The sequence below is a fragment of the Colletotrichum gloeosporioides genome, assembly GCF_011800055.1.
Source record: "Colletotrichum gloeosporioides strain Lc1 chromosome Unknown consensus_11, whole genome shotgun sequence".
NCBI lineage: Eukaryota > Fungi > Ascomycota > Sordariomycetes > Glomerellales > Glomerellaceae > Colletotrichum > Colletotrichum gloeosporioides.
Window position 1 is genome coordinate 173,908 of NW_025544656.1, and position 27,410 is coordinate 201,317.

General features: G+C 55.5%; 8 protein-coding genes across 8 annotated transcripts; 3 read left to right on the plus strand and 5 right to left on the minus strand.

The window, feature by feature from the left end:
• Positions 1-2,021: 2,021 nt before the first annotated feature.
• Positions 2,022-3,487, plus strand: GCG54_00013721 (uncharacterized protein; the record flags this gene model as incomplete). The annotated part of the gene is made up of 2 exons (XM_045413569.1): positions 2,022-2,135; positions 2,213-3,487. 2 exons carry the CDS (start codon positions 2,022-2,024, stop codon positions 3,485-3,487), a joined length of 1,389 nt encoding a protein of 462 aa, XP_045269640.1.
• A 1,684-nt stretch (positions 3,488-5,171) lies between these two features.
• On the minus strand, positions 5,172-6,094 carry GCG54_00013722 (Oxidase ustYa; the record flags this gene model as incomplete). The annotated part of the gene is made up of 2 exons (XM_045413570.1): positions 5,172-5,707; positions 5,770-6,094. The coding sequence occupies 2 exons, from the start codon at positions 6,092-6,094 to the stop codon at positions 5,172-5,174; spliced, it is 861 nt and encodes a 286-aa protein (XP_045269641.1).
• Positions 6,095-8,255: 2,161 nt separating this feature from the next.
• Positions 8,256-9,632, plus strand: GCG54_00013723 (Aspyridones efflux protein apdF; the record flags this gene model as incomplete). The annotated part of the gene is made up of 1 exon (XM_045413571.1): positions 8,256-9,632. One exon carries the CDS (start codon positions 8,256-8,258, stop codon positions 9,630-9,632), a length of 1,377 nt encoding a protein of 458 aa, XP_045269642.1.
• Positions 9,633-9,719: 87 nt separating this feature from the next.
• On the minus strand, positions 9,720-10,511 carry GCG54_00013724 (uncharacterized protein; the record flags this gene model as incomplete). Its single annotated transcript, XM_045413572.1, has 1 exon — positions 9,720-10,511. The coding sequence occupies one exon, from the start codon at positions 10,509-10,511 to the stop codon at positions 9,720-9,722; it is 792 nt and encodes a 263-aa protein (XP_045269643.1).
• A 2,657-nt stretch (positions 10,512-13,168) lies between these two features.
• Positions 13,169-14,435, plus strand: GCG54_00013725 (Minor allergen Alt a 7; the record flags this gene model as incomplete). The annotated part of the gene is made up of 4 exons (XM_045413573.1): positions 13,169-13,195; positions 13,589-13,674; positions 13,748-14,240; positions 14,265-14,435. The coding sequence occupies 4 exons, from the start codon at positions 13,169-13,171 to the stop codon at positions 14,433-14,435; spliced, it is 777 nt and encodes a 258-aa protein (XP_045269644.1).
• Positions 14,436-15,318: 883 nt separating this feature from the next.
• On the minus strand, positions 15,319-16,544 carry GCG54_00013726 (uncharacterized protein; the record flags this gene model as incomplete). The annotated part of the gene is made up of 4 exons (XM_045413574.1): positions 15,319-15,643; positions 15,709-15,910; positions 15,975-16,189; positions 16,270-16,544. 4 exons carry the CDS (start codon positions 16,542-16,544, stop codon positions 15,319-15,321), a joined length of 1,017 nt encoding a protein of 338 aa, XP_045269645.1.
• Positions 16,545-17,391: 847 nt separating this feature from the next.
• Positions 17,392-18,417, minus strand: GCG54_00013727 (8-demethyl-8-alpha-L-rhamnosyl tetracenomycin-C 2'-O-methyltransferase; the record flags this gene model as incomplete). The annotated part of the gene is made up of 3 exons (XM_045413575.1): positions 17,392-17,931; positions 17,985-18,195; positions 18,269-18,417. 3 exons carry the CDS (start codon positions 18,415-18,417, stop codon positions 17,392-17,394), a joined length of 900 nt encoding a protein of 299 aa, XP_045269646.1.
• A 3,553-nt stretch (positions 18,418-21,970) lies between these two features.
• GCG54_00013728 (uncharacterized protein) lies at positions 21,971-22,765 on the minus strand (the record flags this gene model as incomplete). The annotated part of the gene is made up of 1 exon (XM_045413576.1): positions 21,971-22,765. The coding sequence occupies one exon, from the start codon at positions 22,763-22,765 to the stop codon at positions 21,971-21,973; it is 795 nt and encodes a 264-aa protein (XP_045269647.1).
• Between the last annotated feature and the right edge of the window lie 4,645 nt (positions 22,766-27,410).

The window sequence follows — 27,410 nt, forward strand, 5'->3', positions numbered from 1 at the left end:
ATTGACCAACAGGTTTGGCGGCAGCACCGCCTGGCGCACCGCCTCAAGCCCCGAGACTGGAGGTCGGGGTTGGGCTGACTGGCAATGAGGCGGCGATGGCTTGGTGGCTTGATGGCTGATGTTGAACTGGGAATGTTTAGGGTCTGACGGCATACAGCTGGAGATGGGCGCGTCAAGTGGTTCGTCGGTGAAGGCCGAGGGAATACCAAATGCTTGAATCTAATCGAAGGAAGCGGGAGACGCATTGATGGAGAGGTCGGTTCCCGAGATTCGGCTTGGTCCGTTTGCTGGACACGACAGGGCTCTTCCCTCCGCACTGTTTCGCCCGTTCGTGTTTCCTGTCGCGTATGTTCCCGGCTGCAATAGATCGATCAATAGTCGAGGGTTGTTCATTCGACGAACACCAGTTGGACAGGTGCCATCTTCTGCGAACTCAAAAGTTGCATTGATTGCTTCCCCTGCCATCCGGAGAGCCTCATCCAGTGTGGACGTCGTCGTGTGTCAACGGGCATAGCCTCTTGGGCGCCCGTCTCTTCCGTGGCGGTTCGGTCCCTTCGGGCGCAGGACCAGCCATCGGGGACGGGCGGTGTCTCTTGGTCTGATATCATCGAGGAGCTGTATCCGCGGGGTCCTTTGCAGAGGACGCGACGACTCGCATCGTCGCAGCAGAGGGGGCGGCTGATTGGCTCAGGGTCTGGCTGTTCCCGCCGCCGGCGCCCACTAAGGAGCATACACGAACCCGGGGTGGGACGTTAGTGTTTCCGTCGAGGTCGTGTTTTTGGAGGCCCAGGGTTGTCGGCGGAGGGACGGCCTTTGCACAGCATTGGGTAGGTAGGAATACTGTCTTGTTGGTGGTGGGTGATGATGATTGCGGTTTTTGGGAGTAGTCTGCGAAATGAAATGAAAGCACTGCGTGCACCGAGCATTGCATTGCATCCGGAGCTGCAGATGCTCGAAAGGAGAACGAGATGGCACCTCAGGCACGAGAGACAGAACCGAAGGAAAGGAAAAAAAAGGAAAAAAAAGAAAAAAAAAAAGGGAAAAGGCTTGGCTGGAACTGCAAAACGGGGGAATGAACGAACGGTGGTGCTGACGGGACCTGGACCTGACCTCCTCCTGCCTGCCCGGGCTGACGGTTAACCTGTGACCGTGACTTGACGCTGCTGCCTCCACGTCCCTCCTTCCCATATCCGTAATCCATAATCCATAATCTGGAATCCATCTCCATATCCATTTGCATCCAATACCTTATTCATATCCATCCATCCTTACCTACCTAGTATCCTTCAACCCTTCGCTGTTCTTCTCTCTTTCTCCCTCTCCCCCATTCAAACCCATCTCCTCCACCCTCAGCTCCTGCTAATAATAAGGCGAGGTCGGTCCCTAAATACCCAAAGGGCATCTCTTACACCTCCTGGCTGAACACACCCACTAGCACCCTCTCCAATCCCCATCCCGTGTCCCACCTGGCATCCTCGTACACTAATGCACCTGGTCCTGGTCCTGAACCTGGACCTGGACCTGGCCTTTGGGTTGCCCCCCCGGGACCTTGCCTGCAAACTGGGACCTGCACCTCTGTCCTGCACCTGTTGTTCCATTCCTTCCTGACCTTACCTTGCCTCACCTCGCTCACCTCATCCGCACCTCTCTCGCACACACTCACACACACCTACCAGCCAGCAGTCTGCGCTTCCCGCCGCTGCTTCCCTCCTTCCTGTCTCGTACCGTTCCTCCAACCCACCGGAAGAAAACCCTTCTCGCAACCGACTTCGATTACATTTCACGCGTCGCGAATTCCTCCGTATTGCGCTTCTCCATCTGCTGTTGTCACTTGTCGGTTTTCAATGTCCCAGCTCTGACGCTTATTTTTTGCCCTGCGCAGCTGGGANTTTTTTGCCCTGCGCAGCGGGGACGCCCCGCCGTAATTCGCCTTACGCTTTACCTTAGTCCCCTCCGCCCTCTTAACCGCCGCCTCTTCCGCTCTGCGCCCTCCATCCTTTGTCGCTCGTTTCTTTACCAACATGTATCTCAATATGCGAATACCTCTGCAGTTTCTGGGAGCTGCTCGAGAGCACTCGTCAAGGGCCTTGCGTCGCCGTGACGGCGACAGCGATCCCAGGAAAGTCACCATCATTGTAAGTACACCATCATGCCATGGCCCCGAGCCGCTCGTGCCAGTCAACAACACCACTAACACCTATCGCCAATACAGGCAATCCTCGCCGCCCTGGTCCTCATTATCTTCGTCGCCTTTGTAATATTCTCCTTCCGCGCCTCTCGACGCAATCGCAAGCCCTCGAAAAACTCCTCCCGTGGAGGCTTTCTCAAAATATGGAACACGGGCGCTGGCCGGAGCAGGTACCAACAGGCTCAGGATGAAGAATCAAACTCCACCGAACAGCTAGCCACCCGCAGCTCCCGTACTCGCCCGACTTCCCTGCGCTTTGATGCCTCCGCCAACCAATCTCAGGCCGACAGCCGCTCCCCCAACAGCGCTGTGAACCGCAACACTTCTATTCGCTCAGTCATGACCCTGCCAGCTTATAGGGTCGATGCCAACGATAACGAACAGGTTTTGGGTCGTGAGGGCGAGCGTGGCGGTGTGGATGTTGTTATTGAGTACCCGACGGAGGAGAATGAGGAGGAACTGCGTGACCAAGAAATGGAAGCACTGTACCAGATTCGCCTGGCTCGACGACAAGAACTCGCCGAACGCGAGGAGAGGAGGAGAGAGCGTCGCGAAGCGCGAGACCGTGGCGACCACGTTGCCCTGGAGAACATCCGCACGCAAGCCCGCAACGCCAGCAACAATAGTGTCGTTGGCGTCCTCCGCGAAGAGCATGAACGTATCAAGGCCGAACGCCAAAGAAATGTCTCTAGCGTGTCTTACGCCGATCTTGGCGTTGCACGTCACGATGGCACCCGAATTCGAGCCAACAGCCAGGAAAGCGAGAGGATGGGCTTGTTGTCGGACGCTGCTAGTATTGCCGCCACATCAACCAGGTCCGTTGCCGAGTCGGGCCACAGGAGAGGCAGCTCCGTCATGAGTATCGACAGTGACCTCCCCTCTCCTGGGCTGCCGAGATCCCGGGCGAACTCGCGACCAGATACGCCCCGTCTAGACACGAGAGCCGGTTCGAGCCCTGAGATTATCGAGGCCGATGTTGGAGAGGCCGGCATCCCCATCTACTCTCCTCCCGGATACGACGAAGTTTCCCTCGACGATGAACACTCCAGAAGCAACACTCCTCAGCCAAACGTCGAACCCCCTCCGACCTATCCCGGACCCTCTCAACAACGCGCAGACAATCTTGCCTCAAATATGGCCGACTTGGCCGCGGAGGAGCACACGCCTGGCCAATCTGGGCAGCAAAGCCAACAGAGCCAGCAGAGGAAGATACCACAATTACCAAGCCTTCGGCTACAGCAATTACCACAGATCGTGATCGAGCCGTCCAGCGCCAGACCTCGTGATGACGAGAGGTGACGGCTGGTCCTGGAGAGGAGAAAAGAAAGAAAACCGGATGAATGACGGCTGGATTTAATGAGCCCCCGTGCAAAGGAAGAAAATTTGGTGGCGATCTTTTTTTGATACATATGGCCTGAATTGGCAAATCACATACACACTGAGCGAGTGCTGCCAGGACGAGGCAAGCTCTCCAAACTCATTGTATAGTACCTTACCAGTAAACTGGATACCGGCGTTGGGCGAATCTCGGCCTGGACAGGGAGTTATAAAGGATACCAAAGCGTGTTCAGGAGGTTTAGCACCTCTGCGGCCTGCGCGCCCGAGGTTATCATCACATTTCGAAGCAATCATTTCAAGCTTTCACTCTGAACATGACTTTTTGTGCTTATTGATTCTACTACTCTCGACAGTATTTTCAGTCGAGCACTGCCTGAGTGCACGGAAGGTATGCTTTATGATCTGCATTGTATGTAAGTAACCCTTGCTCTTATGACATGGCCAAGTTGCTGGGGCCAAGTCGAAGGTCAATTCCTGATGCTTGGCCTAGTCTTGATTTTGGGTCCTGACCCGTTTGCGCTTGCCAAGCATCTTGGCCCAATGCTTGACTCTGCCTCCGGTTTTCCACCGAGTCAAAGACGAGCGACAGTAAGAGACCGTAGAAGAACTTGCGGAAAACCCATGCGCAGTATATGTCTCAGCAGGAACGATCAGAACCAAGTGTAGCCAAGACACTCAAGGGCCTCGGATGTGCTCAGGATTTGTGCTTGTCAGGCTCACAAAGCGCTATTTCTCTTACTCTTCGACGATACACATTCGCCCTGGGTGAGGGTTCTGCTGCACGTAACCTTGAAGTACTGGGAATGGGTTATTGAGTTTGTGCAAGCAGCCCTATGGGAGGCAATCGGACGACAGCCGGGGAAAGTAGGGAATCATCAACGGGTGCTTGGAGACTCTCCCAAAACCCTCGGCTTATTTTACTGTCACTTCTAGTAGCTCGTGTCAAACGAATCACTCTTTCTGTCCCGTACAGCAGGCCACAACCCGGATTCCTGATGTTTGGTAGTGTTCCCATCACAAGAGGTCGTTTCCATCAACACATCCTATCCTCTGCATCAATCTTACAATCGACGAAAAAGCACGAGAAACGGAGAGCAACTGACCAGTAGCACCTGACGATTATCAGAAGCAAAGCCAGAACGAAATTCGCCATTCGAAGTGAATATGCAACATTGACGCCTGTCATACATGTACTGCTTTGCGACCGAATGACAGTATCCGAAGTTATTCACATAACGCATTGGTGGGCGTTTGGCGCAGTGGTAGCGCGTCCGCTTTGCATACTCGCATCTGCGGAAGGTCTAGGGTTCAATCCCCTAAACGTCCATTATCTTTTGCCGATTCTCATGACTGATGCTTTTTTTGCTTTGATAGTCTTCACATGCACTTTTAGTTTTTAAGCGTCTTTCAAAATAGCTGTGCAACAGCTCACAACACAGATTGCGATTGTGGAAAATAAAAATAAAAAGATGGCTTGATTCGCTAAGCAAAAAGACCTCGGTCGGCCTGTGTATATAAAGTATCTCAATGAATTCATCCATGCTTTGCGGGCTCTGGTCGCAAAGTGAACACCTCCCGTCCCAAAACGCCGATAACCCAAAAACAGCCCGGTTCCCAAAACTCCAATTTTCATCCCAAGATATCATTAAATCCAGTGGTCGTCCAATGCGCGGTTCTTGTCGAGGTACTCATACACCTGCTTGGGGTCCTTGCACACATGCTTCGCGTCCCAGCCGTCGCTGCCCGTGAACCCGGGGGGGAAGGTCGTCTGGGTGCCCTCGAGCGCGACGTCGCCCGAACACAGGATGGCCTGGCGCAGGTACTCGAAGCAGTGCTGGAGGTGCCAGGGCCCGTCGGCGCCCTCGGTGCCCTCGGGGATGTGGGAGTGCATGTCGACGGCGGCGGTGCCGTTGACGGAGAGGCCGGCGTAGCTCTCGAGGATGGCGTAGAGGCAGTGCAGCTGGTGCGTCATGGAGGTGGTGAAGACGGTGCGCGGGGCGAACTCGGGCAGCGGCACGGGGAGGTTGCTGTGGGCGCGCGGGTTCTTGACCTCGAGGTAGCCGAGGCCGCGGGGCACCATCTTGAGCCAGTTTTCCTGGAGGGAGGCGTTGGTGAAGAGCGACTTTGGGTCGTCGGGGACGAAGTCTGTCGTCGGGTGGAAGGTCGTTATTTGCTGGGTGACTATGAGGTTTCTTGTGTTAAATATGGTGAGGGAGGTTCAACTGGGATGGAAAGAGACGAACATTCTGGCGCGAAGCCTGTAAGGTCGCCGACGGGTTCGAGGCGCTTGTCGCGGGCGGGTGACTGGAGGTATCGCCTCTCGACGAGGAGGCCGATGACGACGAGCATCAGAGCCGTGTCGAATACCCAGCGCCAGCGCCTAAAGGCCTCGCATTTCTTGGCGCACCGGCTTCGTCTTGTTGCACAACTACCGCCGTCTTCGATGTCTGCTTGCTTCCACGGCTTGTCGTCTTCGCTCAGCAGCGACACGCTGATGTCGGTCATAGAGTCATTGTGAGGCGAGACGCCGCGGCGGGTGTCTGAGTAAGGCGCGCTGCCGTGGTTCATGGCGTCGGTTGTCGTATGATGGAGGGAGCTCTTGATGAGTGAGGACTGACGACGATGGTTGTGTGTTTGCCTTTTCTCGAAGAGCATCCGTAAGACACACTTCAAACTGTCGAAAGCTTCAATCGATCATTGAAGAATAGAAAACCAAAACCCAGACTTCTGGGCCGCCAGCCGAGGACGCGACATCATGTCCCTATTATTCGGCCAACGTGAAACACCCTCTGGGCTGATGTTCCCCCTCAACGGCGGTGCGTGGCGTCGCTGGCCGGTCGATGATCTGAAGGAGATCCGACACTTTGTGTCTGAGAACGGCGGAGCGACGGGAGACGGTGACCCGTGCGTCTGTACCCTGGGCGAAAGGACTTGAGGACGACCAGTTCCCAAGTACGTGTATCCTCTGTTCTCGTAATAATACTTGCGATGGTGGAAATCCGAAATTCGGTCGCAAAAATAAGGATGGATTGAGTGAGGTCGGTGGTGAATGAGATACTTTACCCATGCGCCCACAAGATTTGCGCCAACATTCGCACTTGCAGGCTGCCAAAGCCAAGCTCAAAGCCTAACGAGTTAAGCATAATTCCCACTGGGCAGCTAGCTTCCTTCCTGTGAAGAATTATCATAGCTAGTGGCAGCTGATGATTGATCTTTCTTTACTATTTCCACTCATCGTTTCGCATTAAATTGCCTGCCTGTAAGCGTCACGAATCAAAAAGTAAAGTAACTTGACTCCATCCCGATGAGAATGAAATGCAAAAATGACAACTGTGAGATTCGAACTCACGCATCTTTCGATACCAGAATACAATCCTTTGGAAGGATAAGCTCGTCGCTTGAGTCTGGCGCCTTAGACCGCTCGGCCAAGTTGCCCAATGATATCCGCTGCGACTTCATTACTTGAGTACCCTCGGATGCAGGTGTGGAGACCTCGCCCTGGCGCAAGCAACCTTGGAAGCTTCATCCGAAGCACTGCTGGGCCCGGTGTTTTTTTTTTTTCTTTGACTTTGGCATTCTGCAGTTGACCTGATAGCTTCCTTCCTGAGTACAGCAAGCTTTTGGTCACCTACCACGTCAGAGCTGGAGCCCCAGAGCACCGCTCAACCTCTGGTCCAAGACTTGCGCGCCAGCTCTGGCTGACTTCATCGTATGAGCCTCACTCACATCACCTCCAACGAGACCAGACCGAATGTCTCGGATGCAAATGGCCTCCGGCATGGGCCCGTCCGCACCGGCCTCGGCGGCCGCATACCGCCGAGAACACCCTCCCCGTGGGCCCTCCGTTATCGTCGTCGTCGTCAAAATGTGGAAATCATTCGAGTTCCCAAGGGTCCAGTCGTCAGTGCACCGGGAGGCCTAAGCTAGACTCGGCCTAGCCGGTGGGAATACAGCGGAGACGAGCAGAGGACGGGAGTTGACGTCGGCAATCTTTCAAGCTTGCTTCTGATTCTCTTGTTGCTTTCACCCTGCTAACATGTTTGGCCTCCTTTGGGCGAGCTGGTTGTTGCTGGAAATAGACCAGTCGCGGCTCTCAGTTGTCGGGGACTGGCTACGATAGGTATCACTTTCATATTCTCCCAGCTTCTGAATGCATTTACTAGTACCAAGGTGTACTAGCTAGACTTCCAAACCATCAGTTCCTCGGGAGAAGCCTCCCGATCGCAACCCTCCCATGTCCTGGCGTCCGCACTGCCGGGACGAGGTGGCGGATGCGCATCTCAAATCCATCAACAAAGATTTTTTATTTATTTACATGGCCCCAAAGATAGGGAACAGTGGACCCTTGCAAATGGTGCAATACGCAGAGTTCCATTGTTTCCCATCCCTTGTTTAAATGTCCGTCGGTCTGCCGCTGCCGCTTCCACTTCCCGATTTCTAATACATCTTCCGACCTTTCGTTTCCTTTTGCTCGGCGTCAGATCAGGATAAGACCACGCTCGTTGGGGGCAAACACTTATTTAATGTTTAATCGCTCCTTCTCACTTACAACATCGACTTGAGCCGCCGGGCAGATTTCCCGCCTAGATCTTCGAAAGGATCGCCCTCGCAACGTCGCAACGAGCAAGGTTCATCCGCCAAGGAGGCTTGCATGAACCAACGATCCCCCTCTCGGGACAACATCACCACGAAACGACGAGCAAAAATCCCAGCTCTTAAAACCTAGAACATGTCTTCGGCCCGAGAACCGGCCGCCGAAGCCGATGAGAAGCACGGCTCCGCGCCCCCGGGCCTCCGTTTAAACCACCCCTCCGAAACGACTCTCACGCCCGGCTCGAACTCAGACAACGACCCCGAAACCCAGCCCTCCGCGGCAGCGGCACCCACGACATCCGACCCTGGCGCCGTCCCGGACGGCGGGCTCGAGGCCTGGCTCCAGGTCCTCGGGTCTTGGGTCGTCCTCGCCGCCACGTGGGGCCTCGTCAACACCTTCGGCGTGTACCAGACCTACTACGAGACGACGCTCGCCCCAACGCCCTCCGCCATCTCCTGGATCGGCTCGCTGCAGGGCGCGCTGTTGATGCTTGTCGGGCCCGTCTCCGGCCCGCTGTATGACGCGGGCTACTTCCGCGAGCTCCTCTGGGCGGGGCTCTTCCTCATCCTCCTCGGCCAGTTCATGACCTCGCTGTGCACGACCTACTGGCAGGTCCTGCTCGCGCAGGGCGTGTGCATCGGCCTCGGCTGCGGGCTCACCTTCCTCCCCTCGACGGCGATCCTCAGCCAGTACTTCCTCAAGCGCCGCTCCTTCGTCATCGGCATCGCGGCGACGGGCTCCCCGATCGCAGGCATGGTGTTCCCCATCATCTTCGGGCGGCTGCAGCCCGTCATCGGCTTCGGGTGGGCGACGCGCATCATGGGCTTCATCCTGCTCGGGCTGGCCGTCATCCCGGCGCTGTGGATGCACACCCGCCTGCCGCCGTCGGGCCACAAGCGGTCGCTCATCGACAGGACGGCGCTGCGCGACCCGGCCTTCATGCTGGTCATGGTCGGCTCCTTCTTCGCGTTCCTGTCCATGTACATTGCCTTCTTCTACATCCAGCTGTTCGCCGTCAGCCGCGGCATCGGCCCGGCGTCCTTCTCGTCGTACTTTGTGACGCTGCTGAGCGCGGGGAGCATTCCCGGGCGCGTGGTGCCCAACTACCTCGCGGACAAGATCAGCGCGGTCTACGTGCAGACGTCGCTTGCTGCGGGAGCGGCGATTATGATGTTTGCGTGGCTGGGGATCAACAACATGGCGGGCCTGATTGTGTTCGCCATTATCTACGGGTGTTTTTCTGGAGGTATGGTCAGCATCACGCCGAGCGTCATCGTGAGTCTGTCGCCGGACCTGGGCCGCGTGGGGACGCGCATGGGCATGATGAACTTTACGTCGGGCATCTCGATCCTCATCGGCACGCCTATTGCTGGCGCGATCCTGGGAGGGTACAGCGAGGTTGAGTGGCAGGCCATGATCGGGTACGGAGCGGCGGCTCTGACGGTGGGATGTTTCTGCTTCACGCTGGCCAAGATCTTCCAGCTGAAGCAAGAGCGGTCTTTAAAGGCCTGAATTAGTGGCCAGTAATGCAATGCAATCGTGTATATTAAGAGGAAGCTGTTCCACGTTGATCGCGGCTATCAAGACGCACTTGTAGAGTCACCGCATCCACCACCAACCGCAAGCCACTGCCGCGACGCCGCCAAACACAACCGCCCACCGAGCCAGCCCGCGCATGATCTGCTCTTTCGCAAAAGCATCCATCGCGTCCCCGTCGTTGATGTTCGGAAACGGCACATCCGGGACCGGCTTTCCGAGAGCCTTGCACAAAGGCTCCCACCCGTCCTTGACGTGGTAGAACACCAACTGATCCGCGGGAACCACCCTCTTCAGCCACGCCTGATGGGTGTCCCACACGCCGCGGTCCGGCACAGGAGCTTCGTGGGGGAACAGCTCGCCCCAGCGGCCCTTGGGGATCGCATCAATGTACCGCGGGAACCAGCGCATGGTCGGGACGAGAAACAGTGCAAAAGACAGAAAGGCCTGCAGAGACGCGTTGCCCGTCTTTTGGATGCTGCGGACCCAAGCGTCCGGGTCACGGACGGTGCAGATGACCTTGACGCCGGGGTGCATCTCCAGCAGCTCCTCGAGGAAGAGCATGCCGGGCACGTCGAGCACGGCGGCGAAGCCATCGTGGAGGTGGTTCCTCAGTGTCTCCCGGACGACTTTCTCGTCCTCGGCTGATGTGATCGGAGTGTGCTCGAGGGCGGCGATCCAGGAGCGGATTTCGGATTCCGGGCCCCGGGTGACTTGGGTGCCGCCGTGGTGGACGGGTCCGTTTAGGAGGATTTCGAGGGCTTTGCTGAAGGAGGCCGTGCCGGTTCGGGGGAGGCCGGCCCCGATGACCTGGAGCTTGGTTCCGGGCTTCGGCTTGGAGGCTTCTTGGCCCATTGTGAGACTTGAGATGCTTGTTTAAAGATTTGCACTCGAGACAGAATGCGAAAGATGGAGCCACTGTAATCAGATTAGATGAATGATTGACACTTACGAGTTTCCCATTTGGATGCCAATGCTGACACCGTCCACTAAGGTGGCCGAGGATGCACCTAATGGCCCCTTCCGTTTTGGGGGATTAAAAGTCACTTCTCACCCCTCTCGCTCGACGTGGTAAGAATATTAATCACAGATGCACAAGGCAGAGTGTTTGGCATAGTGAAGCCGTTGCTGAATACGGGCGTGAAACGTGAGTCCCAGGTGAGAGCGCACACCTCAATCCACCGACCGACTCACCGAGAAATCCAGCGTGTCGGTCCGGACCCCATCAAGGTCGGCGGGCGCTTGCCAATTTTGGCAAATGGGAGTGGAACTCGTTTTCGCACCATACCGAGCATCTGTGAGCCGGAGAGCTGCACAGTAAGAGTGCGGCGAGGTTGGCGGTGAGGGTCCGTCGATGCATCGTATGTTGACATGCGTTTCGTTTTCGTGGTGCGGATAAGGCTCGATGTGAGCATTGGCTACTCCGTGACCCCCGTCAGCGAAGCCAAGCGGGACCTAGCCCTCGAGACATCGAGAGAGATCTCGATAGCGGACAGGGCCTAAGTCTTGTAAGCCGGATATTGAGAATGAAGACGAAGATATTACCCAGCGATTCATGAGCGTGCCTACGGAGGCAACTGCGGGTTACGATGTGCGGATCCGTACCAGCGGCGGCGAGGGCGGCCTATCACGGCGGCAGGTGAGGGTCCAGCGCTGTGTGTTGCTGATTCATCCTTGGATCATGGCGCTGGTGCAGCTTAGCAACCGCTTAACTCAGACCCGCGCGCGAGGGATGACAGCGACAATGTGTGTGGTGCCGCAGCGTGTTCCGTCGTCGGGTCCAGTGTCTCTCCACTGAATGCTGACGGCGGTTGACAGAATCTGCGACCATCTGCTTTGTGATCTGATGGACCTATCCAATCCATGGATATCAGACGACGATTTCGATGGGCGCAACCGTCGATGGTCGGTCAGAGGGAACAGGAGTCCCACGTGTAAGTCATGAAGAAAAGACGCTCCATGCAGTCCATGTCCCAGACACTGGAATCCCCAGCCTTCTTTCATTGGCTTACTGTGCTCTGAGCTCCGTAGAAGGAGATGGACTGCCATTTGTCAGTCAAGACTAATCTCTTCGTCCTACCATCGATCGTCACCGCCAACTCCGGACGTCGCTCGCAAAAGATGCCTTCGGCTCCGGCACTTGGCAACAATGGAGGGAAAACAGGCTTTGGTACCTGATCCCATCCCGCCGTCTGGCTGAGCTTTGACCTTCGAGGGCCTCAACTCTAAATGAGGAACGCTTCTGATGTTAGGTTCGTCTCGCGGTTCGTCATGCCAATTTGAGGGGACGGCAAGAGGGCAATCCGTGATACACCCGCGATCCGAAAGTGTTTGCGCTCCTCCAGAGACAGTTGTGCACAAAAGAAGAGCCTCCCCCACCCCACCGTTGGCTGCCAGGTTGGTGAGACTAAAGTGGCAATGGAAGTGCCGCCCTTACCCCACGGCCGACAGGGTGGTCGAGGAAAGGGATTGCCTGTGTATTCGTAAGGCTTATGATAGCTGACGGCGTTGTTAAGCACTTATTCAGCACCCTCGTCTCTTTCAGAAATTCAGCCCCCCCGGCTGCTGGACCACGGATCACTGCGATCTGTTGCAGGGCAGCTACTGGAACAAGGTCGGCTCGGGTGGTTTCTGACATGGGTTCGATGGGCAAGATGGAGGTGTTCTCCGGGTAGCTTGCATCATGGCTGAATTGGATGTTGCATCGCGACCTGACGTGCCTATCGCAACCCATCCTCGCCCGCGGCTCTGATTCGCATCGTGTCTGTTTCCTGTGATGAGTATTGAGTGAGACTTTCATTGCACAGAAACAGTATGGCGGGTAAAGTACTGACCTACTTAGGTACAGAGTAGAATACATTGAGATCACGAACCCAAGGAGTGTACTTACCTACGCACCTTACCTCAGGTGCTCATGTCACAGTAACAAGCCAGCCCCCGCAGCGGAGCATGGACCAGCTTGGAGGGGTGTAGCTCCCCATGCCGGGCAGGGCAGGGGCAGGGCAGCTGCTTTCCTTCCCTCTCCACCCGCACCCGCACCTGGCTGTTTGTCAACTGTCGCGCGCCTGCTTACAGCACCTTAGCTGAGCAGCATGTAGCTCTTGGCCGTTGAAGCTGGATGAAACCGCAAGTCATCGTCCACCTCAGATCCCACCTCAACCTATGGAAAGTACCTACCTTGACGCCCGTCTGGCTGGCCTGCCCGAGTCTAGCGTCCCTTTGATGATGCAACACCGCCGTAAGGTAAGGTATCCAAACCCTTCCAGCCCCTCTCTGGCCGTTTCCGCGCCTGGCCAAGCTGCCGGCCTTGCGTGGTAACGTATCCGTACCTTACCTTGTCTTGCCTACTGGGTAGATTGATATAAGAAGATGTGCCCCTTCCCAACAGACGACACCCTTCACTCCAGCCTCTCTCCAGTTCCTCTTTGTTGAGCACTGATTTCCTCTCTTCACTGCAATCGATACCCCTCCTTTCCTACCTATCCGTTCTACAGAGACACACACCTGCCACAATGGCTCCCAAGATCGCCATCGTCTACGTGAGTACCTACTTAACACCCGACCCATAGCTCTTCTTTCCTAATTGGGCAATTTCTTCTGTCCCGTTCTCTGCCCCTCCCCCCACCTGCTACCTCACCCACCACCTTACCACCTTACCACCTCACTACCTCACCCAATCTCAACGGTGGCTTGGCAAGCTGTCTCCCTTTCCATGTCTACCGCATGCCTTGTGTGCAGTAGATGCCCATCGTTGCCTCTGGCTGCAATCGAAGGCCTGATTCTGCAGACAACATGACGACTCCCGCACACAATCATGACGCCTCGATACGCGTTGCCCGCACCTCGGCGCCCTGAACCCCGCCGCGATCGCCAACTCAACTCCAACCCTGCCCTTAAGACCGCCATGCTAATCCCGTGCGCCCTCACAACAGTACTCCATGTACGGCCACATCCGTACCCTGGCCGAGGCCGAGAAGGCCGGTATCGAGAAGGCCGGCGGCACCGCCGACCTCTTCCAGTACGTCTTTTGCTACAAACCCTTCTCCGCCCCTAAAAGCTTGCAATCCACCTAACCACTGCGCAATCAACAGGATCGCTGAGACCCTCCCCGAGGAGGTCCTCACCAAGATGGGCGCTCCTCCCAAGCCCAGCGACATCCCCGTCCTCGAGGACCCCTCCACCCTCGAGGCCTACGACGCCTTCCTCCTCGGCATTCCCACCAGATACGGCACCTTCCCCGCCCAGTGGAAGACCTTCTGGGACAAGACCGGCAAGCAATGGAGCTCCGGTGGCTACTGGGGCAAGCTCGCCGGCCTCTTCATTTCCACCGCCTCCCTCGGCGGCGGCCAGGAGTCCACCGCCATCGCCGCCATGTCCACCCTCGCCCACCACGGCATTATCTACGTCCCCTTCGGCTACGCCAAGGCCTTCCCCCTGATGGCCGACCTCAGCGAGATTCACGGCGGTGGTCCCTGGGGTGCCGGCACCTTCGCCGGCGCCGATGGCTCTCGCCAGCCCTCCGAGAAGGAGCTCGAGATCGCCCGCATCCAGGGCCAGTCCTTCTACGAGACCGTTGCCAAGCACGTGGGTTGACTGCATGGCAGCAAGGACGGTGCCAAGGTGGAGAACGGCACGACCAACGGTACCAACGGAGCGGACAAGCCGGTTCCGGTCAAGAAGGATCCGCCCGCGACGGAGAGCCGGGCGCCGAAGGAACTTGACGACAAGGATGTCAAGTCTGGACCGTGCGGACTGCCCAGCAAGTGTTTGGTGCAATGAAAAAAGAGCCCCCTGCACGTTTGATCATGTAAAATCATCACAAAAAAGATATCGTAATGACATACTTACCACCATTTTGCACTCAAGCCATCCCATCAGTACGTGAACGGTTCTGCCACCATCAAGAAACTCCGCCTACGCCCGTCGTGACACTCGGACGCCATCCGGTCTACAGCTGCGGAGTCAAAACTTGGACGGAGCAGGGTCCAAATAAGCTTTGTCGCCGCGCGCAGACATCGGGGACGGACGCGACCCTCCTCGGACTGGCTGACCGCATTACAGCCAGGGGAAGCCAGGGCAACGATAGGCCAGACTTTCGACCACGGCAAATGAGGATCGAGCTTGTCGCAAGGGGAAACCAGGGAGCGTTGGGGAAGAAGAGGTTTAGCGCACGGGACTGACAAGCTGACATGCAGCGTTTTCGTAGCAGAAACGAAACCTTTTCCCCTTTTTCTTTTTTGCCGTTCGCCCACGACCGATCCCTGGAATTGGAGTATTTAGACTTCTCTACACCCATTTACAGAATAATAATTCGGTACTGGAAGGTGGCCGAGGTTTGACCGAACGATTGAATTTTCGTCTGCCTTTAGTTCCATCTCAGCTTCGTCTCTGTCAAGGATCATAGAATGACAACACCGGGTCAAGGGACCGTGATATCGCCGACTACGGGCCGCGACGTCATGAGCTGTGCGGAACACGATCATCAACGTCTGTGACTGGAAGTCATAGACGAACGAACGTGGGGGGAAACAAGTCCTTAATTCACACATTGACTGAACTAATAGAATATCCATGTCCCCATATTGTCATTCATTCGCATGTACCGACAACGCCCGTGAAGCATTGAAATAACCCCACGCCAAATATCATATGCTCGTGGCTTTTATCTGCCATGGAAGAGGACATTGTTGCGGTCCTCGACGTTGACCAACGTGTACTCGGCCAACAGAGGGAGATTCGGACTCACACCCACATTCACACCCAAACCCAGAGTGACGGCGAGCAGGTTGGGCTCGGTCCATGTAGGACGCAGGCCATGGGCTTCCATGCGCTCCCACCAGTCGAGGTACGTCTTGGAGTCCCTCACTGAGAAGAAGTGGATCTCAATCATGAGCTGGCCGACGGGGAGCTCTCCGCCGGCAAAGTCGGCCAAGAAAGAATCTATGGCCGCATACTCGGCCTCCTCAATGTCCATCTTGAGAATGTCACTGTGAGGTCGCCATGTCAGCGGTTATGTCCAGCATGGAGGTCAGGAGTGGGCAGCAATGCGTACATGTACTGATGACCGTTCATTTCCATCAAGTCGCTAATGCTGTAGAAAGGAGGGTCCGCGGTTAGGTCCGTCTTTCCGGCAATACCGGCCTGAAGGAACTTGGCACGAGCACGGTTGGAAGCCTCGAGCTGTTCGCCAAAGTCGACAACGGAGAAGTCGTATGCCCAGATGTGGCAAGGCGTGCGGCTCAGCATTTCGTTCTCTGAATGGCGAGCTTTGTCAGGAAACACCATCGCCAATACTCAATGTTGTGGCGGGCAACTTACCGAAGCTAGACTCGTCACGAACACCAAACGAGTACACGACACACTGCTTGTCCTTGGGGAAGTTGACGTAGTGCGACATTCCGCATACCCACTTGCCGCCATCTCCCATGCGGCCAATACGCTCCACCTCGTGAGGGCAGCTCCATGAAGCTGGGGTAAAGTCCCAGATCGTGTACGGGTTCGTGTTGTAAGATTCCGAGTCGTGGGCAGGGAACCTGATGGATGTGAAGGCATATAGTTAGCCCTCTGGGTTTCTTGATCTGTTGACGTGGGATAACGGGGAGGGGATTCATACAAGGGCATCTTGGAAGCATCACCGTAATCGGCAGCGATCATCTCGTGACGTTGTCGGACCGTCTTCTTCCAGATCGCCTCGGATCTCTCCATGGCCTCACGCAGGGAAGGACGGCCTGATCTGAGCTGGGTGATGGAGCCGACCTTGTTTGCCGCCCACGCCTTGGCCTGGGGTGCGGAGCCGCTCATGGCAGACAGGAATGCGAGCACGAAGAGCAATCCGGCAGCCAGCCAGAGCATCTGGACGACGCGGCGGTTGTTGGCGGGCAAACCCATGGTGGAGGTTGGTTGCTGAATCGAGAGTCAGGTGTGATGATGCTCCGATTGTGGATCCACGAGAAAGGCCGGCTGCTTTCTTAAAAAGTGGAGGATGAAGAGAAGAAGATTGAAGAGCTGGGGGCTCAGGTAGATTAAGTAGGACGGGATGAGGGAGGGGCGTTGCCAGAATGTACGCTGCAGCCCTTGAATGTTTGTAAGCGTGGCTTCCCGCCGCGGACACGGAAGTCTCGATCTAGTACCTCCACTGCTTAAAAAGGGAAGTGCATTTATTCGCATGAAAGAAGGGGCGACTTCCATCCTCCTTCCTGCACATTCAAGGGGCATCTTGGATTAGGATGTTGGGTTGGAGAAGAGAGGCTTCTCGGCGGGAGGCCAGGGATGATGAGACCCGGCATGCCCAAGCCAGCACAACCCAAGGGTGCACCAGGGTCCGGCCTCATTCCAAACATTTGCATGATAGTTCAAGGGGGCTCCAACGCGTGCCGTGCATTCCAGCACATCTCCAAAACCTCACGTTTCTTGACTGCCAGTACAAGCGCCACCTCCTTAGGCTAAACTATCCCCAACGCCACGCTTCGTTGTACTCACTAAGCTGAAGACGAAGCCCCCGCACACCAGTCAATCGCTGGCGATAGCAGCCGCCACATGCCTAATGGTATTCTCGCGCTGGCTGGACGCCACTGTGGGCGATGTAATTATAAATTATATTTAAGCATTGCTGGCTTTGACTCGACAAGTACTTGAATCGATGCAAGCCAGTATCCTGTCAAACAAGGGAGAAAACAACCGGACTCCTATCCCATCCCACCCGCTACTCCTCGTCGCATCCCTTTGAACAAACTATTTATCGCGCTCCAATCTCCTTCTTGACCAACACACACATCGCCTCCATGCAGTCGATGCTCGCAATCTCATGCGAGAAGGGGTATTTGGTGGCACCGACGGGTTCAACATGAGCCTCGTACGCCGGCAGGCTCATGATGTCGTCCATAATCTCATAGAGAAAGCGCATGAAGGTGCGCTTCGTCGCGTCGGTCCTGGATGGGTCGCCCTGCCACGAGGTCAAGTAGCTGGTGTGTAGGTCCTCGATGATGTAGATACCGCCGGGGCGGACGTACTGCCACAGCTCGTGGAGACTGACTTCCTGCTGTCGCATGCTGTGGCCGCCATCGTCGATGAGGATGTCTAGCAGACCATCGGCCGTGGCAGCGGCACCCGCTGCGTGGAGGAACGACGGGTTGGCCTGGTCGCCGAAGTGGACGGCCGCCTGAGGATGCTCGGCAGCCCATGCCTTGCCACAAGCCTCGTTATACTCAATGATGTTGATCTCCAACTGGGGGAAGTACTGGATCCAAGTCGAGAACGAGGCGCCGGGACCGTAAGACTACGACGCCGTAAGCTTGCGGACGGGGAGCAGATGTAGGGGGTCGGACTTACCATGCCGCAGCCGAGACCGATCTCGAGCATCTTGACGTGGCTGTCGCGGAAGGCCGGGAGGTACTTGTCGTACAGGACGGCGTAGTTGTGGTCCGTCACCTTGTCCGTGCCGGAGTCCTTGGCCAGGTCGGCGAATGTCGGCCGCTTGTCGTGCTTGCCGCCGTAGGTAGACACATGTCCTGGCCTGTAAGTGTGGCCATTGCTGCCGCCACTGCGATTGAAATGTCAGCATGACAGGCCTACCAGTTGCGTATGATGAGAGGCTTTGGGGCGAGAGGACGCACTTATTCCATCCTGTCGTTTGCTTGATAGACTCCGGCACACCCTCACGCGAGACGTGAACCGTGGCAAGGAGGAGGAGGAGGGTGGCACCAGCGAAGAAGATCGACAGGTACCTCCTGTTGGCGGACACGTTGGAAATCGGAGTCTGCATCGTGATGGTGATGTTGAAGCCGATGCTCTCTGCTGGACTATCGAATTGTGTGAAGAATAAAGGCTCGGATAGTGGAGAGAGAAGATGGGCAACGAACAGCGAGCGTCCTGCTTGTTTAATACTTTACGTACAGCTACTAATCATTTCGTCCTGATCGTCAATTTCCATCCGCTTATGTTTCCGGTCTCGTCTACGCTCGGCATCCGTTCCAAAATACCTGGAGCGAAGCTGTCTTCGTCCTACCCAACTGTCACTGGCGGCAACTAAACAACCCCATTTTCGGTCACTAATGAGATTGGTCGGTACGATCGATTGTCCGAAAACGGCGTCCAACGACGTTGCGGGGCTCTGCTTGGTGGTATGGACGGTGATGTAAAGGCTTGGGGGCAGCCCTCTTATTCGCTTGTGAGGCTAGATGCTTAACGTTTTCGGCCTCCTCTACTTCTGGAGGTCTCTCGAGATTCCCTCATTACTACTCAGATGTAGCTCTATACTGTAGGCACTGATGGCATCTCCCCACTGGCTACCCCGGGCTGACGGTTTGGGGGGAAAGCCCATGTCTCGGGGAATTTGTAGATATGACCATCCGTAAGAAATTACTTTCCACAGCAACGTCTGTCCTCGAAGTGTTCGCGATCCAGAGCCTTTCGCGAAACAATGGTTCGATCCCATTCGCGATGCGTTCCTTCGTTATCTTCTGAGAACGGCGCTAAGTATACTCTCGGGGTCAGAGGAGGTATGAATCAGGTATCCAGTAGAGGGATGTCTTGACTTCTACCTGTATCCCCATCCTCTTCTGTTGTAACAAAACACCAAGCGAGAGATTATGTAATAACTCACTCTTTTATCGTTGCTTTTTCTACGGGAAATACCACTTCCTTTGACCCTTATTCCGACCACGTTTTGACCGCACAGGACGTAGGTACGCAGGGAAAAACCACTTCTGTGTAATGCTTTTTGTCCCACTTACTTGACTTGAAGTGGATGCGTGCCTGCTCATCTTCCGGGACGATGGCAGATCTGGACTTTATGAAAGAGAGTTAGCTTGTCTAGCGACATCGATGAGCCATCATATGCGGCGGGCCGAAAAGGTCGCTAGTCTCGGGTCTCGATGGGGAGAAAGCTCGGATGCCGCTTCAGATTTCCTGCATCTTCGAATCGGGTGCCGGTTCCGTTTCAAACAAAACACAGCGACGGGCCGTCCTGTGAATCCTGTATCTGAGTCCGAGCGAGATGGCCGGTTTCCCGCTAAGCCTGTGGAAGCAAAGAATGTTTCTGACGGGTGCTTGACGTCAGAAGAGGTTGCCGGGCCGCATCCGTGAGAACTAGCACCATCAAGCGAACTTAGCCGCCCGCAGATTTGTCTGGTTGTTTTCGGAAGTGCTCTTGTTTGGCAGCAACGGTTGGGCTTGGGTTGATGAGTCACTGTTCCTCATCGCAAGAAATAAAAACTATGATACCGGTAACCATCCCGAGAAAAACAGCATGGTTTCATTACAAAACTGCGGATACCTTTCCCAGGCTTCGATGCGGTCTGCGCTTCGGTACGCGAATGACGCGTATTGGAGAGCTGGCAAAGCTTGTCATGGAAAAAGCTCGCAGAGATGGAGTTCTTGATTGATTGAACTTGAGCTGTCAGCTTAAGCCTCCACGGTAGGGCTGTTCTTGAGAGAGGTCTTTCTCTGGGATCATCCATGATAGGATTCGCAGGATGCAAGCCAAGCCAGGGGAATTAGCCACGCCAGGAAGAGAAGCTCTGTCACTGCCACGCGACCGGTGAGAATCCTTCGACGCCTCGTCTGCGAATTGACCACCGCCCACTTTTCAGACTCTCCTCGCGGCGCGCATCTTCCATGCCATAGCTTCTTCCCGGACCTGAGACGCTTTTTCGCGGCCTTTGCTTCGATATTCTGATTTCTTGGAAAGTTGCCGGCACTGATACTTTGCTCACGGACGGGAGAAGACCGGTAGGATTCCATCGACGGACGTTGTCCGCGCCCAGGACAGGGTGAGCCACAAGCTTTTTCGGCACAGTCTGCCGTGGCCCGTCCGTGTACATGGTTCGCATGTCGAAGATCTCAAACCTCGCCCTTCTGAGTGGGAAACGTCCAAACTCTCCGTCACCTTCGCGCCTCTAGGAAGGGTTCCGGGTGCCATGGCAAGCTCCCTGCCCACCGGCCGGTTTAGCCCTTTTCGCTGCACGAGACCGCGTCCCCTTCCGTCCGGTTTCTGGAAGAATCACAGGCTTCGCAGGTCGGGCAATTTCTGGTCATCTTCTTACTGGCATTCCATGTCCGAACATCGAACGCTGCGATGCGTCGAAGACCAGTCTCGCCTGGACCCGTGCTACGGAATCCCAGGTCAGACGGAGCTTGCGCCCCTCGGCCGAGTAATCATCAAGCCAAAGGCACATGCCAAGTGGGCTGTTTCCATGCAGCATGGAGTTATCTGCACCTATCAACTTCCTTCCTTCGGTTTTGCGCTGTTCAATGCAAGGGCGCGCCGCTCCAAGAGTCGCAGGTATACTCTCGCCTTGTGAACTTTGCTCAAGGCGCAGTTGTCGGAGGAATATACAAGCCATGGAAGTCCCTGCCGCGTCGCCACCAATAGCTGTGACTGTCAAAGGCTTCCATTATTCATACGAGTCTTTTCTTTCTATATAAAGCACTGTCGAGAAGGACATTTACTTGTTATCACTGCTGCCAAGTTGCACGTGTTTTCATCGACAAACCTATTGAACCCAGCATTCACACCAAGCCAATTAGCGCCCACCAGTCGATCTTGCACATTACTCTAAATTGCACAATGTGAGTACTCCTGGCGACCGATTGTGAGAAGACCCTGCTCACACCTCTTTCCAGTCACCCGCATCGTTACTAGCTAGCTATGGACTACCAGAGTTCCCGCAGCTCAAGTCGCCAGACCTCGAGATCAAGCCCCAGGCAAAGAGACGCCAGCGGAAGACCTCGCGAAGGCTCTCAGTACGTCAAGATGGCAGAAAGCGAACGACATCGAGAGGTCCCTCAAGGTCGCAGCGGTTACAACCGTACTCGGGATCACGGGGTGTCGACCAAGGGGAGATCAGGCTACAACTAAGTTGGCATCGATGCCTGTCGATCCGGCCAAAACGATATCAAAACATAGACATATTAGAATGGGTTCGGCGTACATAGAATAATCTTTTGGGCAGTCATAGAAAAGACACTTGGGCAATCCAAAGTCATGCAGTAAATCTATTCACACACAAAGCAAACAAGCCTTCCGGTCCAATTTCAAAATACCTCACCGTCTTCAGACAACTTGCCTCCCACCAATCCAAATTTTCCGTGTAAATCTGCCGGAGTGCTGTTGTCCTCCGTGGATATCAGACACACCCTCTCAAGTTCGACGACTGCGCCAAAACAAATTTCGCCAGAAAGCAACCGAATACAAGAAACAAAGAAAAGCTGATGATACAGTAGACAGGAGCGTAGTGCTCCTAGGCCGTCTTCTTCCCCTCACGCATCGCCGTCGCAAGCCGACTGCGACTTTAGACAAGCTTGCCATCTGTCAATCAAGGGTCCAACCCATCCGACTCGTCCGACTCAAAGGTGTCATCATCTTCGTCAGGGTTCCTGAGCGGGCAAACACAGTTGCAATCCGGGCAAGGTTCATTCTCATCGTCCACAACCAGGCGTAGCACCCGGCAGCGGCAGGCCCACCAAGCCGCGCCGGTCTCCGAAACGAAGCGCCGGCAGCGCCGGTAAAAGTGGAGACGGACGCCGCAATCCATACAGAACTGCCGCAAGGGCTCAATGTTTGTCGATTCGGGATATTTGCGCTTCTCGTTGAACGGTCTGTAGTTTCCGTTGGCTTTCAGGATGGCGTTGGCGGGCTGGTCCTTGCCGAATCTGTCTTCTCGTAACATCTCGAAGCAATAGTAACAGGCGCGGCGACCAGTTCCACTGGGCTCACTTCGGTCGCGCTCTATGATGGCCTTCAGCAATGTCTCGGTTGCGTTTCTGGACTTTTGGATCTTTTGTTTGCACCAATGGCTCGAGTCGAAGAGATTCTTCAGTATTGCTGCGGCCAATTGACCAAACTCTTCCTCTCGGGATTCAGGGGTCATACTCTGCAGCCTTTGTAACAGACCGTCGATGTTGATCGAAGGCTCTTGATCTAGCCTCTCCTCCGGCTGACGATCCAGCGATCTTGCGCCGGTGTTGCTTGCTGAGCTTGCCATTGAGCTTCTGTTGGACTGTCTGTTGGACTGTCCGTTGGACTGTCCCTCGTATGATGGACTGGAACCGGTATTGGCGTATTGCCCGGACTGATGATTGCCGTGTACATTGGCCGATGCGGAGGGCATTATAGGTGACGAAACCCCATCACAGCTTATGAGCCTGGACTGAGGAGTCGCAGAATATCCATGGCTCTGCATAGGGGGGTACATGGACGGTTGGTGATGAGGCGGTGGAAAAGTTCGAGTTGCGACGAGCGAAGATGGAATCGGTGAGTTGGATGGTGAAGGAACAAAACAGTGTATTTGATGTTGGACAGGCTGAGGCGTGGGCTGCTGGACGTATCGGTGATGAGGAGGGAATAGCGCGGTAGGCTGTTGAAGAAGTGTATCGACAGAGAGAAGTCGTGTTCTGTATTCTGAGCCTTCAAGGTCTTGGCTTGGTGTTCGGGCCTTTTTGGCCATCGGTGCCGTGGATGGTTCACAGTTTTCCGTTTTGGTTGGGTGTGGAAGCCGTCGCTTTATCGGAGTGAATAAGCGGCTGGCGTCAACTGAAGGGTGACGAGAACGTCCGGATCGGCGAAAGGCCAATGCGGGACTTTGAGGATTGGGCTCCCAGGTTTCCGCCGGAGACGAGTACAGATTCTGTTCGCCCCCAAAGGTCTCCATGTCGTATAGGTTCGGGGCTCGCTTTGGCTGGTGGCAGCCTCGAGAAGGTTGCTGGGTCGTGCGCTCAGCTGCTTGCTGTGAAGCGCGTCTTTCCTGGACGCTGATGGCCATCTTGAGAGGCTCTCCGACGTCTAGTGAGGTTGAGCGTTCCTGTGCGGATGTCCCTAGATGGAGTCAGACGACAGCGACATGGGCGAAGACGAAGAGACGAACTTGCAAAGGATGAGGTGGGAGAGAGTCACAGTGTCTTCGTCGTATGGATGAGGAGGCCGATGAAGAAGAAAAGAGGGTAGGAACGAGGTTAAGTTCTCCGCACTGGCTCTTATATGCTAGCAGAGCCCAGGTACCAGGGATGTTGGACAAAAGAGCGCGGGCTTTGAGACAGGAGCGCTACCACAGACCGGGAGAAAAGAGAAATCAAGCTCAAGGTAAAAGGAAGGCGGCAGGCACCCTAACAAGCGATGGATGTCTACCCGCATATCAACAACGATAACGTGACAAGGGGTGGGGTAAGGTAGAAGAAAACTGTCAAGGGAAAAGACGCCAACATCGAACGGATACCGTATCCGACCACGATGAGCTTTCCACTTTAGAACCGTCCATCCATTGTAGCGACGGTATCGTCAGCCCACAAAGCCCTACAGCTCAAGTCCGAGATACCACCATGCAAGCATTCATGGGTTTCGTAAGGTGCTGATGCATCACCGTCGGCTAGGACCACACCGGCATGGATCTTCGGGAGGACCAACGGCGCCAGCAGAGACTGCGGACTGGCGCAGAGCACGCCCTGCCAGTTGCGGTCCGATGCAACGCTGTTGTTGGCGGTGTATGTACACCAGCATTTGTCTCTCTCTCTCGCTACACGCAACGCTTGTTGATGTGGGCCAACGGGTGACCAGGTTCTTGAACTCTGCTGGAGTCTCGACAACTCGAGGACGCCTGCCCGCTAGTCCCTGTCGTCGGCGACTGTCCAAAAAAAAAGGCTGCAAGTGGGGGCATCTTGGCGAACATGGTGCAGGGAAAAGAAACGATCGATCAATATCTAGACCCCGGTGGTAGGAGCCGCCAGTCCTGGAGGGGAGGGTGGAAGGGGGGACAGGAGGGGGCGATGGATACCCTCCAGGTCGACACAGACTCTGGTCCTCCTGCAAAGTCCAGATATCCGGTAAAACATCCCGGGTTCCAGGTTCACAATGAAGTTGGTCTGCAAGTCGTGTCCCAGAAGTTGCACAACGTAACACCGTCGCCGCCTCATATTCCGACCTCTCGGACCTATGGACGTCATCTATCCGTCCTGCTCCATCGGTCTGATATTTGAGGACGGAGCTGTCACTTTTTCAAGAAATCATTCTGGCACAACCTCGAAAGCGTCTCTGGTCTCATGGACGGAGAGAAATGAGAAAACTCGCATGATTGGATAATGTGGACGACCATGAACACCACACAGCCTGTGCGTACGGAAGCCAACAACCCCTGCCTCTGTCTTCTGGGCAGAATTGTGTATCCTAGCATCGTTCTCCACGCGATGGACAAATGGATTATGTATGCTGCTAGCCTTTAAACTGCGCAAGATGGCCAAATGTGCATCGGTTTTTGTATGTCATCGGCTGCACCGTTGGCAAGGATCCATCAACCTTGCGCCTGAAGTCACCCTCCTGGTCCCCGGTCACAGCTTGTCTCTCCCATTCGTAGACTGCGAGGTCGCAATGAATCCACGAAGGACGCACACACGAAGAAGAGAGAGCAGATCCACAAGGGCTATCAAAAAAATGCTCAGGCGCTCGAATCGCCGGAGTGCGCCCAGTCTGCTAGTCAGAAAGCAAACTGCAGGTCGCATACGCCGTACTGGTGAACGGGAAAAGGGAAATTACGTAGTATGTCCAATGTGACAAAATGTGTGATAGTAATTTAGTGTGCATGTCGACCCGTCCCGTCGGGTCCAATACCACCATCTCACACATTTCAAGGCTCGTTCAAGGTGCTCAACCTCTGTTGGTGCGGTCCTGTCGAGGATGGCCTGGTCCATGATTGGCTCTCCCCTACCCTTGTCAATCTTGTTGGAGTTTCGATGGCAACCGGACCGGGGTTGTGAGGTCTGAGAAACATCACCGGGCAGGGGTGTAAGCAAATTCATCAACGGTCCTTAGTGCCAACAATGACAATATCAGGGATTGATCTGAGCGCTGCCCTCCATCTTGTGGGCCGCTCGACGCTCGGAAGACGTAGGCTTGCATCCGGGACTGGAGACGTCCTCGATCATGGACACAAAATGGAGAGCGCCGGAACCCCCGCCTGTTATTCCCGGTCTCTAGCGCGGTTCTGGATGGGTACCGATTCCACGGTCGTCGGGGGAGGAGACCGGCCCCGATGGCTCGCTGCGGTCCGTCCGTGGAGCGATCAGCTTCGTCTATGCTGTTGGGAGCTTGAAGTTCCTCTTTCAATCTTTGCGAACCATCCCCCGAGTAGCTGGGAATCCAATCTGGGGAAGGCAAAGGACGTTAATGTTCACCCTCTCGCTCCTCCTCTTTCTGCCCACTCCCCTCCTCTTTTCCAAAATACCCCTGCTGGTACAGCACTTGGCGGGTACGTGACATCCACGACCTGGCCTGGCCTACATGCTAATAGCATGATCAGTCCCCTGCGGTCGGCCGCCCTGCAGTTCATGTTTGCTTCCCCTTCTGTCACCCAACGGGCGCGTCCTGCATGAGGTTGATATGGAGAATACTTGCGGTTGGTGGCGCAAAGACGTTGGCGCAGTTGCCGGGATAAGCGCGGTAACTTATCCTTTAACTGGACACTGTACGAGTCACGAGGTCTAATTCGTTGCGTCTCTTGAAGTCACGTCTCTTTGCTCAGAAGTTACTACTATGAGAAGCGTTCCGTTGCTCTAGGGTCTCGGACGGACATGTCCAACCCGGGCCCCGGGACGTAAAGACGTAAATACCTGGCATATTGACACACACTGGCACACTGGCAAGCTAGCAAGCTGGCACACCGGCTGACCAGGGTCCCCGCCATGGTGTGCGGGCTTGCAGGCATGTTCGGTGTTCGGGGCCAACGCGGCTCGATCTGGTCTCCGCCTCTAATTCCCTTGTGAACCAAGATGCACTAAGTTGTACGCCAGCAGTGTGAGGGGGACAAGGGGCCACCGGAGAGGAGAGAACAGTGGCGAAAGAGAACAAACCAAGCCGGCCGGCGCAGACTGACCGTAGTCGCCTTGTCAGATGTAGGGTCTACGAGGAGGGCTTGGCGACTTCAGCCCCCATCAGTCCGCGACACGTCTGAATTGAAGTCTTCTCAGGCTCGTTGCCACGTGGATAATATGTCAGGTGTCAGTTGAGAAGGACGTGCACAGCAAACAATGGTCTTCCATTTCATACCGTCTCATCATTCATTCAGTTGATCGTTTCACAGCGTCGGGCATTACCTGATCAAGCCACAAGATGGTGACCAGTAATTCTCCGATCGTTCATGTCTCATTGGTGTCACCAGCTGTGTGGCATCATACTTGGTCGCCGACTTCGACGGAGCTTCTTCTGGGCGTCCACAGATAGAGACATCCGATCCTGGGTAGGACAGAAATCGATCTATCCGAGGACTCAAGTCACACAGAATCAACACTGGACACGCATTCACGCTGTCGATGTTTTCAGGCGAGCCGCTCATTGCGGCGCGGGAAAAGGGGGCGAGGGGCCAAAAGGGGGGGAAGATTGGCGGTGACACCAACGCCGCCGCAGTGCCACTGCGGGATGACTCGTCAGATGCGGCGAGGAAGCTTGAGGAGAAGAGCTCTGGGCGGCTGAAGACTCGTCAGATATCATGCCTGGCCTGAATGGAGTCTGAAGTCAGCATTGAGGCCTGAAACTGGCCAGCTGAATGGCGGTCACATATGATGGAAGCGCTCGGGGAGACGGTGAGTGGCCGTACAGCGTCACGGCAGGCACCTCAGCGCTCGTCATCCTTCGCAGATTCCAGGAGGCGACCCAGCAGAGCGGTTTAGGTCGGCGATGTCCACTCATTTGGGCAAAGTGAGGATGCTGTGCCACTGCTTTGAAGACAGCCGCAGAGAAGGACCGATGAGCTGTTGAATGGTGCCGCTGGAATT